Here is a 13,571-nt window from a genome sequence, read left to right as displayed (position 1 = left end):
GGGGAGGAGTAGAGAGGGCGAGAGAGAGGAACTCCCTCTGTTCTTGGCGGCTGGGAGGAGAGGGGAATGGGGCAGATGGGGCGGGGGCGGGGGCGTCGGCCCGTATAACTGCTCGCACCCTACCGCCAGGGACCCCGGCGGTAAGGTTATACAGCCTACCGCCAGGGATAGTGGAGGTAGGGGGACGGAGGGGGCGGCGGCCGTCGAGGGCTGCTGTTCAGGGTTACCGCCGTTGCCCCTGGCGGTAAGAGAAGGGGTCAGATCTCAAAAAAATTCACAACTAGGGTCCGATCTCGATTTTCTCCGCTAAAAGGGTCAAAACACGAAATTTTGCCCCAGCCGGCGCGGCGCGCTTTCAACCACAACACCACACACTCTCGCCCAGCTCCTAGGGGCGGATTGAGCGCGTGCCTCGTCGCCTTCCCCTGACGGCGTGGATTTGGACGAGCTCGAGCTGTCCACCAACAGCGAGGAGTGGCACAAGAATTCATTCATGGCTTGCATCGACTTGTTTTTAAATTGGAAAATGGGGTACGGTTTTGGATTCAAATTTCAAATTGACACAAGTCACACACACACACACAGCCTGGTCAAAAAGGAGGGAAAAGACCAATGAGCGGGCACGCAAAGTCGCAGACAGGTGTACAGTCTCCAGGAGCCAATGAGCACGCAACCTCTACACCCCTGCAGACTGCAGTGTACAGGCTACGCTCCAACGGACCGCACCAAGCTCGAGGCCGCCGCCGCCATGCCCCTCCGGCGCCTCCTAGGCCTCTCCGGCCGCCTCCGCCGCTCCCTCTCCACCGTCTCCTCCTCGCACCTACCGTGCCACCACACCCTCTCCACCGCCGCCTCCTCGGACCCACCGTGCCCCGCCCTCTCCACCGACGCCGCCTCCTCGAACCCGCCGCGGCGCCGCACCATCTCCACCGCCGCCTCCACGCTCCCACCATGGGTCATCATCGACAGCACGTCGCCCGTCGACGAACCGTCGTCGGCGCCGAGCGCGCGTCTCCGCCCCGTCGACCCTCCGTGCGTCTCCAGCATCTCCGTCCCGGCGCACCTCATCAACGCCAGGGAACGCCCCGCCGCCGACAGCAACGTCGTCCAAGTCCTCGGCGGCAGCGTCGACGCCGCCAGCGCCGACGGCCACCTCCTCCTCACCTACTACGACATCCTCGGGCCCGAGGATCCCCGCGAGTCCTGGAACCTCACCGCCGACATGGAGGCCGAGCGCTGCATCTGCAACCCCATCACCGGCCAGCTGCTCCGCCTCCCGTACCCCGACGGGTCCAGGAAGAGGCTGGAGTACCACCACATGGGCCTCCTCACCAAAGCAGGCGGCGGCGGCGGCGGGGACGCGCCTCACCGGTTCGCCGTCGCCGAAATCGTGCACCAGCGTGACCGCGTCATCGACCGGTTCCTCCCGGAGATTGGCCGGTGGGAGTTGGTGCTTGGCCTGCCGTGCAAGCCGCCGCTCAAGTGGGAGATGGAGATGAACCAGGAGACGGTGGCCTTCGGCGACAGGCTCTGGTGGGTCGACCTCACCCGCGGCGCCATCTCCGTCGACCCCTTCAGCTACCGGCCGGAGTTCCGTTTCGTCGAGCTGCCGGAGGGCAGCAGCCTCACGGACTTCCTCGCACAGTTCAAAGAAGCCCCCACCGCGACGTTCATGAAGGAGATGGGCAAGTACCGGCGCATCGGCGTCAGCGAGGGGAGGCTGCGCTACATTGAGGCTTCTCTTCACGACCCGTTCCTGCTCAGCTCGTTTGTGCTCGACGACGAGGGCAGGAGCTGGACGCTGGAGCGCCAGGTGGAGCTCAGGCAGGTCTTGGAGGATGGAGGCCACCCGTGCGAAGAGGGGAAGAGGCCGCCGCAGATTGCCGTCATCGACCCGCTCAACGCCGATACCATCTACATCACCGTCGGCGAGCAGAAGCACATCGTCGCCGTGGACATTTACCAAGGCAAGGTGATCGCGAGCTCTCCGCTTCAAGACGGATACCATTCGCTTGTACCATGCGTGCTTTCACCATCGCTTGGATCAAGCCAGATCCCTACCTTCGGCAGGTAATCGGTCACCTCCTTGTTCTGATTGAGGCTTGTGCATTTCAGATAGTAAATTTGGCTGCGAGTGCTGATTTGTTGGTAGGATTGGTGCCATTGATCTGCTTACACCGTCTTACTGTAGATTGACAGTTCTCTGTTTGGTACTAGTAGCGTTCACTCAAGCAAGTGCACATCATCTTTCTATTTGTCATTTGTGCTTGCTCCTGTTCTTATTTTCGCAGATTGTTTTCGATACTAGATGATCACAATGGCACATACTCTTCTTTTAGGGTTAAAAAATAATGTATGTTTTTTTTTGGACGGAAGGAGCTCAAAGCTCCCAATCTCATTGCCTGAAATTGATAAACAGTTAAATAATGTATGTGCGCCCAGGAACTATGTTCATTCACAGGACGTATCTATGCATGTTATTTCAATCATGTATTTCAAATGTACAATTTTCTACAACTACATTATATATTCATGAATCCATCTCTCAATAATCTTGTTCAGAAAGGTACCTGAAAGGCTGTTGTTTTTACATAAGCACTCCTGTGCAATTATTCAGTTAACTGACCACCCAAGTTTTGTCCTCTGAATAAATTAAATCTCCTGGCTGGTCACAGGCTATGTGTCACCTGTGATGAACTCTTCATGTTCTGTTGTAGTATGTTTCAGTTCTGTTCCCTTCCCTGTCACAATTGTTATCAGCAATTCATACTGTACGTAAACCATGAAGCTGTGATGTTTCAGTTCTGGATCTTTTCTTTAGTAACGAAGGGCATCTGAAGTAAAACAATTAATCCCACTTTGACAAAAGATGCAAATCATGTTAATGTTATGATAGTGCTAGCAATTTGATGTTGCGGTATGGTGCATGGTCTGGGCATATGCTACGGGTATTATTTCTGAACTTTGTTACTAGTAAAGAAATAACCAGTCTAAGGCAGCACCCATGCTTCTTTTTCGTAATTATGTTGACATATCTAATTGCCCAAACCGAATGCAGAGTTGCAACTTAAAGTTAGCCTGATGTTTTCTCCCATTGTAGGAACCCTCTCCATGACTTCAAAATGGCCACTGGGCCATCATCAACGCCATTTTAGCTAGAATTCTTCTGAGAAAGTACCCAAGGTATTTCTTACCAGAGTAGATTCTGATGTAGTTTGTCCTGTTTTACTATGTCATGATCTAGCTTTTCTGTTTAAGAAATGCCATAGTCTTCGAGAGCATGCTAAAATGAAAACAATAATGCTATTACCATTGAATATTTATTCTTTAGTGTTGGTAGCGTTGAATTGTGTTCAATGTTTTAAATAGCGGGCTATGCCAAATAGCGGCGGACCTCAAAATCAGCTATAGCGGGGCTATAGCGGGCTATAGCAGACTATTTATACATGAAACCATTTAGCGGCACCCTGCTGAAAAGGCTATAGCATGGCTATAGCGGGGCTATAGCCGGCTATTTAAAACTATGATTGTGTTTGGAAAACCTCGGCCTCGGGTTGAACGGCAGCCGTGTAGTCAAGTGACTACACAGCTTCTATGTGACTTCGCTACTAAATGACATCACCATGATGATGCTCCTGCCCCCACCTGTAGACCGCATATTTTGCGGTACAGTAGAGGAAGGGAGCGCCGTCCACACCATTTGCATAGGTGTCATACCTCTGGAAGACGATGCCGATTTATTTGCATCTGAAACACTTGAACTACCATTCTTAGCCTACTTATTCTTGGCTCACCACGTTCATGGTTCCCGTGGTGCTGCTGTTAGTCCCCCAAAGGGGCAATAGTGCAATATAGAGGACAAAGAATACATGAGAAGATGCAAACACAGACTCAAGTACAATAGCTTTAAATTGTTTTAGTACATCCATTAGAACGATAAAGGAAAAAGGCATTTTCCATTTCTTGGGCCTGCAGCTGGTGCTTTTTAAGCCATTTGTTCCAAGAGGTCCTTTTGCGGTGTATATATTGCTCGGGTAATTGATTGATTCGCCGCTAGATTTACATATAAATGTCTCATGATTGATTCTATGTGTTCTCACTGACTGCACTGCGAGGCTTAATAGTTTGTCACTGATGATATTTTCTTGCTGATTCTTACGTAGGTATCTACCCTTTTTGCTAGGCCGGGAGCTGAAGACAGGAAGAAGAGGCAACACTGAGACGCACATTCAGTTATCCAAGGGAGGAGTCTAAATTCAGTCATTATCTTGCCAATGCAACTTGGTTATTCTCATAACGTATTTACAACTTGGTGATGCAACTGACTATATAGTCTATATATATATATAAGCTGTACTGTTCGCAATGAAAGGGTGGGAAAGAAAAGCATCAACTAAGTAATTTCCCTAGATTAGTTAACTGTAGTTTAGTGGTAGTGGTGTTATCCTCTTCAGTTATCCCTGGATACTTGATAGGTCATGGCTGTAGGAAGAAGCTAAGCTAGAACATCAGTTAACAGCAACACTTCTGGGACGCGTCGACGTTCTTGTTTCGATCTTTTGGAGAGCAAGCTCGCTTCTAGTTGTACAGCTACAAAGAAGAAACTCTAGAGCTAAGCTACACCACCAGTACAGTTACAAAGAAATTACAACAACAGACGACGCAGGGGCTATCGGAAAGAAAGAACCCAAGCCTCAAAGGAATTATACCACTCCCCCTTAAATAGCTCCCTGAATAAGCCATTTGATTTCTTCTTCGAACATTGCGCTACTAGTGTATAAATAAATCAGGCTGGATCCTGGATGGCTTTGAAGATGTATTCGCTCCTTGTGCTCCAAATAGCCATGTGACAAGAGTGATAATCTCAAGCAAAAACTGGCTTTAAGAAAGAGATAAATGTGATTGATTTGTTCCCTGATAGAGGCAGCCAAACACAAGTAGACCCAACAAGCAGCTGCAGATTGACAGTGGAGGAATAGTTGAACTCTAGTTTCCAAAGCAACGCAAGTAAAATCGGGTATGAATAAAAAATTCCACTGTCATATATGAATGAATATGTAGGAAGACAAAACAAATCTATTAATACTATCTAAATATTGTTAAAGCACCAACTCCGGCGGGAAGAGCCACATGACATTCCATCCCAGGTAGCCAGGCTCGTAAAACCTAGCCGGGTTAGCATTCTGAGTTTTCATATTGAACACCTCACCCGACTCGACAAAATAGATCACATCCTCCTTGATATCTCCACAAGGTGCAGAAACAAACTTGGAGAAGTGGTGGTGGATGAATAGTGCTCGGCCGCCACCGAGCCCATTAGCCATGGGCACCCATTTGCGTTTGTCAACATCGGCCATGAAAACATCAACCTGGCGAATGGACAAGGAATGGTCTGGAAGGATATGGATGTGTGGCTTCACCATGAGCAGCTTCCCGTGTGACTGGACTAGGTGCCAGCGAGTGTATTCTTTTTCGTTCATAAGCCCAACATGTGAGACATTCCGATCATCATCATCATCATCATCCGGCATGAAGGTGGGGTATTCCGAGCGACCTTCGGTGGGTGTGATGACTTCGCCGTCGGAGAAGACGATCCATGGTAGCTGGGCTTCCTGGGGACCATGGCGTCGCACGGCGGAGTGCCATGAACAGCACACGGTGCGGCAACGGGCACAGTCGGCGGGGTTAGGGAGGCCGGCGACGACAAGGTCTAGGAGATCCGGTGGGAGGTCCGCCCACGACGCCATAGGAATCGGTCGTTGATAGATTGTACCAAAGGTGGGGTACTTATTGTAGTCTTGCACCGTACGTAGTACGGGCAGAGACAGAGTCATGCACGTCTCCGGCGGCCAAGCGCCAATCTCTTGCCATAGTTTGTATTTTTTGAGGGAGGGTCATCATAGCTAGCTTTATTGCAATTTAAAGAGGTAAAACATCATTCACAAGTCTGGAGACAAGACATCCGAAACTTGCCATAGTTTGTATTGACGTCCATCTAATGCATGATTTGTTCTGTCAAACTTTGCTAATTGTGATTCTAAAAAAAATCCTAATTGTGCATGTTGTCAGTTGTCACGTCCAGGATTATATTAGAACTTATTTTCCTTCATTGATCGGCTTTAACTGGGTACTTATATTCCCCTAATTCCCTAAAAAAAACTGGGTACTTATATAGAAAAAACTGGGTACTGATACTATCATGTGAGACGCCGTATCAATCATAAATTTCTGCAAGCACGAATGCATACAATTTTTTTTCCGCCCAGACATACCATACCATACTTTTCTATGGAGTAGAATGCAGAAAAATATATAAAAAACTATAACTTGTTAACGATGCCTTTTTTTGAGGGTTAACCATGCCAAAAACTATAACTTGTTGAGAACAACAAGTATAGTTGAAACTCCACACCAAGCTAATCAAAAAATTAGTCACGGCAACTAATTTTTTTTAACACAGTACAGATGCAAGCGCTCATATACACCACAGTCCCTCTAACTATCCAATCACAAGTTGGTTCGCGACAACTATTCTGTCTGTACTCCTAGTTGGGGAGTTGGTAGGTGGTATCGTTGCTTCATACCCCCAATCGATTCTCGTCGCTCCCTTCTCGTACGATATCCATTGTCCACCGATTTCTTTCCCACCGAACCTCATTTAGACTTTTTTTTATCTCTTCTTTCAATCGTTTTGGATCTGTTTACGGCCTCCTTCCATCAATTGCTCCCACTCAATTCCTGATTTCCTTCCCTCAATCCTTGTCCATTCCCAATTCTGATTTCTTGTTTCCTAACCCGACCGTCGGTGTCAAAACCGGCATACCTCGGGGTAGGGGGTCCCCAGCTGTGGATCTCGGATCATGGGTAACAGGAACAAAGGAGGCGATGTTTACTCAGGTTTGGACTCTCCTGATGGAGGTAAAACCCTACGTCTTGCTCTTGTTTATATTGATGAAGTGGTATCGAATACAGAGTTGATCTACCTCAAGATCGTAATGTGTGGTCTAACTCTAGGGCTAGATAAATGATTTTGTATCGATGTCCCCTCTCCGGGCTAAACCCTATGGCTCATATACACGCCAGGAGGATATCTAGGGTTACAAGGTCGGTAACTAAGAGAGCTAGGCGGTGGCAGAGATCTTGCAGTATACGTCAAGTCTTCGGGGAGAGGCAGTCTTGATCATGCCTCCTGTACGCGGCCTCCGGAGTCCATTTTGACTACGAATGAGGGCTCGTCGACCCAACCCGAGGAGAATGGGCCGATGAAGTTAGTACCCCCTTATCCAGGACACCGTCAGTAACCCCTGAACTGGTCTTCTGTGCCGAGGACGACGTTTCTGATGATAACCACCTCGGATCCGGAGTCCTTGTTTCTATAGACGAGTTTCTCCCTATAATTCTCAAACCACTCCTTCAAGGGGGCGACGCCAGCCAGAACTCGGCCGAACCCGTACCCTTAGCCCAAAGAGATTGGGTGTCTTAGTCTCGAAGGCTAAGCACCTCGGTGTGAATAGTCCCACTTTGTCTAACAACTTTATCGAACCGCCTCACCGCACACCGGGTCGAGCAGTTACTGCTTCCCCCGAATCACGGCCCGAGGCAAACCTTTTTGCTAGCACGTCCCTTGGAATCAGAGATCGTACCCGTTTATCAGGGATATCATTAAGATTTTGTTTCCCCCCGTACGACCAACGACATCTTTGATGGGGGGTGGCGAGCTTATCAGCGCGGCGAGGGGGACTCTTGGCCTTTCACATGCCTATAAGAACAAAAGGGAGGACAACGCAACTGAGCACGCTCCCATTCTCCCCATCTGCTGCTTCGTCTAGCTCCAGTGCCCAGATCCGATTCCACATCCTTTTCTTTAACGAGCCCATCCTCTTACGCCAACCATGGCTGAGACCCTCCAAGGGCACTGGGGTGGCTCCATCGTGACCGAGGAGACCATCCAGGAGCTGCGCAATGCGGGTTACCTGGCCGTCGACATCGCCGCCCGCACTCCCGCCGCTGGCCAGCAGGTGCCCGCTCCAAATGCCGGGGAGCGCGTGGTTTTTGTCCCCCACCTCATGCGAGGGTTGGGGTTTCCGTTGCATCATTTCATGCTTGGGATCATGTATTACCACGGGCTGAATTTTCATCATCTAGCCCCGAACTCCATCCCCCATCTCGCCACCTTCATCATGGTGCGCGAGGCCTTGATACGTATCCAATGTATCTATAATTTTTTATTGTTCCATGCTATTATATTATCCATCTGGGATGTTTTATATGCATTTTTGTGCTATTTTATATCATTTTTTGGGACTAACCTATTAACCTAGTGCCAGTGCCAGTTGCTGTTTTTTTCCTTATTTTTGTCTTTTACAGAAAATCAATACCAAACGGAGTCCAAACAGAATAAAATTTTACGATTATTTTTCTTGGACCAGAAGACAACCACGAAGCTTCGGAAAGAGGCCAGAAGTGATGTAGACCGAACCTCGATGGCGAGATCCAATCTGTTGTTGCAGCCCGACCTTTCACGACACTCCACCTTCAGCAGCAGTAACCTCTCGCCCGCGCACGTGATGTATGTGAAGTAGAGGGATTGAACCTTACGGTCCAGCACGAGAAAACCAATCTCGACGATGGTACTCACGCACAAAACAATTTTCACGAAGAGAAATCGCAACAAAAAGGTTTTCTAAAGCTTCCTCAAAACTTAGGGATTTTTAGACAGCTTCCCCCAAAACTCGATACGGGTATTTACCCTAAAAACACATCGTGTTTATTCATAAAATATAACCTCCCTTTACATCAATGCATAGTTGCTCTTTATATTCTAAACGACCATCTAACTTGGCTTGAAAAGCAAGCCGTCCTAACCAAACCGACAAGTAATTAGATACCTGGACACTATATTTAAATAATAGATTATATGCTTTATAATTTAGCAGTATAATCTTTACAAACGGTGGACTAGGACTCTTTATTTGGATGGTTGCTGGCCTTCTCGTGTGATTTGCAGGTGGACCCCAGCCGGCATCTTTCAAGGACAAAGCACACCACGTACCTAGTAATCTTATTGCATGGTAAATATTTTTCCTACGTGGCAGGAATAAAAACAAGAACCTTGTTTGCACCGTGTGCACTTCAAACCAATCTGTGACCCTTGCATGAATTTTTACACTTGCATGGCACGTAATATTCTCCTTCCCAAACCAGGAAATATGTCCCATAACTCTAATACAAATCAAATTATTTATGTCTTGGCTTGATCTCCCTATAGCACATCTTGTGACCAATCTCAGACTGAGCCCACTTGTTGTATCCATAAAATGACTTGGTGCATGCGAACTTGTAGACGTGCCATGTAGCTTTGGACTAGAGTCACGGCTCATCTCTTGCATAGAATTGGCACGCGCACAAGTTTCACTAATTAGTTGTTCCTTCCCATCGTAGCTTTTCTTTTCTTCAACAACATTAGTGTTAGGCATGATCGTATCATCCTCCCCTCCTTGAAACGAAACCGTCCTCGGTTTCAAGTCTTTCTCTTCAGCAATATTTGTAGACTGAATGGTGGCCACACAAATATCAGTAGCTTCGACCATGTTCTTTTTTGCATCTTCCTCTTCTTTTATCTTTTTCTGATGGTCTTTCCTCCAAGCAATAAAACGCTCCTCATCCATGGGCACGAGGCTGCAATTCTTACCCATCTTGACGGTATATTTTTGTGTGCGAAAATCATATGCAACATTCTGCTCTTTGTACCATGGCTCGCCCAACAATAAGTGGCACGAAATCATTGGTGCCAGAATCACATCGCACAAAACCTCACAAAAATATGTTCCCAATAAAATCGGTACCTTGCTTTGGTGTGTGATATTAAGCACTTCATGACCCCAACGGAACGAGTATGGTTGCGGACGTTGTGTCATAGGTAGTTCCAACTTCTCCACCATCTCGATGCTTGCGGCGTTGATCAAATTCATGTGATCGATTGTCATGGCACATGATCTCTCTCTCACCACCACACGTGTATGAAAAAGTCCTGCCCAACGGCCTTCCTCCTCCAATTGAAATCCATAGCTTAGCTTCCATGATAATCCAGTCATCTCCTCTGTAGTGTCGTGAACAACCTTGCTCTGATACCACCTGATGTGGACCGAACCTCGATGGCGAGATCCAATCTGTTGTTGCAGCCCGACCTTTCACGACACTCCACCTTCAGCAGCAGTAACCTCTCGCCCGCGCACGCGATGTACGTGAAGTAGAGGGATTGAACCTTACGGTCCAGCACGAGAAAACCAATCTCGACGATGGTACTCACGCACAAAACAATTTCCACGAAGAGAAATCGCAACAAAGAGGTTTTCTAAAGCTTCCTCAAAACTTAGGGATTTTTAGACAGCTTCCCCCAAAACTCGATACGGGTATTTACCCTAAAAATACATCATGTTTATTCATAAAATATAACCTCCCTTTACATCAATGCATAGTTGCTCTTTATATTCTAAACGACCATCTAACTTGGCTTGAAAAGCAAGCCGTCCTAACCAAACCGACAAGTAATTAGATACCTGGACACTATATTTAAATAATAGATTATATGCTTTATAATTTAGCAGTATAATCTTTACAAACGGTGGACTAGGACTCTTTATTTGGATGGTTGCTGGCCTTCTCGTGTGATTTGCAGGTGGACCCCAGCCGGCATCTTTCAAGGACAAAGCACACCACGTACCTAGTAATCTTATTGCATGGTAAATATTTTTCCTACGTGGCAGGAATAAAAACAAGAACCTTGTTTGCACCGTGTGCACTTCAAACCAATCTGTGACCCTTGCATGAATTTTTACACTTGCATGGCACGTAATATTCTCCTTCCCAAACCAGGAAATATGTTCCATAACTCTAATACAAATCAAATTATTTCTGTCTTGGCTTGATCTCCCTATAGCACATCTTGTGACCAATCTCAGACTGAGCCCACTTGTTGTATCCATAAAATGACTTGGTGCATGCGAACTTGTAGACGTGCCATGTAGCTTTGGACTAGAGTCACGGCTCATCTCTTGCATAGAATTGGCACGCGCACAAGTTTCACTAATTAGTTGTTCCTTCCCATCGTAGCTTTTCTTTTCTTTAACAACATTAGTGTTAGGCATGATCGTATCAAGAAGACCGATGAGGGAGCCACAAGCCCTGGGGGGAGGGGGGAGGGTAGGCTTGTGGCGCCCCCCGTGGCTCTCCTAACTCTAATCTCAACTCTATAAATACCCAAATATTCCCCTTATGTCAGACGGCACAAAAAAGTACTTTTCCGCCGCCGCAAGCTTCTGTTCTCGTGAGATACCATCGTGGGGCCTTTTTCGGCACTCCAGCGGAGGGGGATTCAATCACAGAGGGCTTCTACATCAACCTTGCCGCCCTTCTGATGATGTGTGAGTAGTTTACCACAGACCTACGAGTCCATAGCTAGTAGCTAGATGACTTCTTCTCTCTCTCTCTCTTTAATCTTCAATACAATGTTGTCCTCGATGTTCTTGGAGTTCTATTCGATGTAATCTTCTTTTGCGATGCATTTGTTGAGATCTGATGAATTATGGATTTATGATCAGATTATCTATAAATATTATTTGAGTCTTCTCTGAACTCTTTTATCCATGATTAAGATAGCTTTGTATTTCTCTCTGATCTATTGATTTGGTTTTGGCCAACTAGATTGATTTATCTTGCAATGGGAGAGGTGCTTTGTGATGGGTTCAATCTTGCGGTGTCCTCACCCAGTGACATAAGGGGTAGAGAGGCACATATTTTTATCGTTGCCATTAAGGATAGAAAGATGGGGTTTATATCATATTGCTTGAGTTTATCCCTCTACATCATATCATCTTGCTTAAGGCGTTACTCCGTTTTTGTCAACTTGATACACTAGATGCATGCTGGATCGCGGTCGATGTGTGGAGTAACAATAGTAGATGCAGAATCGTTTCAGCCTACTTATCACTGACATGATGCCTTTATTCATGATCATTGCCTTGGATGTCGTCATACTATGCGCTTTTCTATCAATTGCTCTAGTGAAAATTATGGCTCCTAGGTCTATTTTTACCATATTATTTTCAGATCTATAAAACCATAAGCACAAAAATACCTTGCTGCAATTCATTTACCTTTACTTTATTTTGCACTTTTACTTATCTTTTATACATATCTCTATCAGACCTCATTCTTCCAAGTAACTGTGAAGGGATTGACAACCCCTTTTATCGCGTTGGGTGCAAGTATTTGTTTGTTTGTGTAGGTGCAATATTTGGGGACTTGCTTGTACCTCATACTGGATTGGTACTTCGATTCTTCACTTAGAAAAATACCTATCTCTACTTTTCTACATCACCCTTTTTTTCAAGGGAAAAATAACAGGAAGAATTTCTGACACCATTGCTGGGAGGTTCTACAACAAGTCTACCAAGTACCTATCATAAACTCTCATCTCCAGCGGCTGAGCGGCAGCTCCAAGGTTATCAGAATCGTGATTTTGAATCGGATCGGAGCTCTGATGGTAGGATCGCAAATCATAGAATCTTCACTATCATGATCGTAGAAACGTAGATTCTATGAACTAAAATTGTAGAATCATAGGGGGCAATTTGGATCGTAAAGTCGTAGAATCGTATAACAGAATCGCGATTCTAACAACCTTGGGCAACTCGAGCCGACGGACTGAGCTTCCCTACCGTAACTGCAGGTGCCTTTGGGCCATTGACAAGTGGGTCCAACAGTCGGCTGACCCATATGTCACTAACCCAAAGGCATGTGCAGTTAATGCATCGAAGCAATTTCCGGAGCCGACATTGAATGTTTCAGTAGCGGTGGCTACACGAAAATGAGGTGCGACAAGATATATGACTACTAGTATAACGGGCAGATCAATCCAAAGCATAAAACAAGTGTACCATTTGCTCATTGGAAGAGCACGCATACTAGACACTTGTGGCCAAATCTACTCATTAGAAATTTATAGAAGGCGTAAAAAACAAGAGGTCTATACTATACTGGTTCACCTAGGGCTTGATGCCCTGCGATGAGAACAACGTTCTTGTTGCATCGTACTATGTGCCACAGCTTCTTGCAGCTAGCATGCCAATGGCCAAGCAACTGACTCTAGTAGGTGTGCCATTGCACTCCGCTGCCTGCCTGCCTGGTTCCTGCAGCGGTGCACCTAAGCTAGCAAGCAGCTGTCAGCGGCGGAGCTAGCTGTTGCCGTTACCCTTTGTAGCCGCAGCAGTAATCGATCGTGCTTCGAAACTACTGGGCGGACGACAGTGCCCGCCCGAACTATGCACGATGGCTGATTGAACGGCTTGATACAGTATATCTTGTGTAAATGGACGTCTTGATGGGTAGCATCGTGTGTAAATCGTCCATACTTGTCGTGTGTATAGCAGCGTTCATCGTGCTTTGGGGGTCTTGTAGTAGCTCCTTTTAGCTGTTGTTGATCCTCCTGAATTCCTTCATCCATGTAGGATCTTGGTTTGGTTGCTGCCTGCAAACTATGCTTGTCCTCAAAGATGAAAGACTTGCTTTCT

General features: G+C 46.8%; 1 protein-coding gene across 2 annotated transcripts; it reads left to right on the top strand.

Annotated features, from left to right (window-relative positions):
* The first annotated feature begins 604 nt into the window (after positions 1–604).
* Positions 605–4,366, top strand: LOC123115620 (uncharacterized). 2 transcript variants are annotated; one of them, XM_044536736.1, is made up of 3 exons: positions 605–2,070; positions 3,101–3,183; positions 4,184–4,366. In XM_044536736.1, the coding sequence occupies exons 1-2, from the start codon at positions 662–664 to the stop codon at positions 3,153–3,155; spliced, it is 1,464 nt and encodes a 487-aa protein (XP_044392671.1). In that variant the 5' UTR covers positions 605–661; the 3' UTR covers positions 3,156–3,183; positions 4,184–4,366. The 2 variants fall into 2 exon arrangements, with proteins under 2 accessions (XP_044392671.1, XP_044392670.1); XM_044536735.1 differs by having other exon boundaries at positions 606–2,070; positions 4,164–4,366.
* Positions 4,367–13,571: the final 9,205 nt, after the last annotated feature.

This window comes from Triticum aestivum, chromosome 5B (genome assembly GCF_018294505.1).
Source record: "Triticum aestivum cultivar Chinese Spring chromosome 5B, IWGSC CS RefSeq v2.1, whole genome shotgun sequence".
NCBI lineage: Eukaryota > Viridiplantae > Streptophyta > Magnoliopsida > Poales > Poaceae > Triticum > Triticum aestivum.
This window is presented reverse-complemented; position numbering and strand designations above follow the sequence as displayed.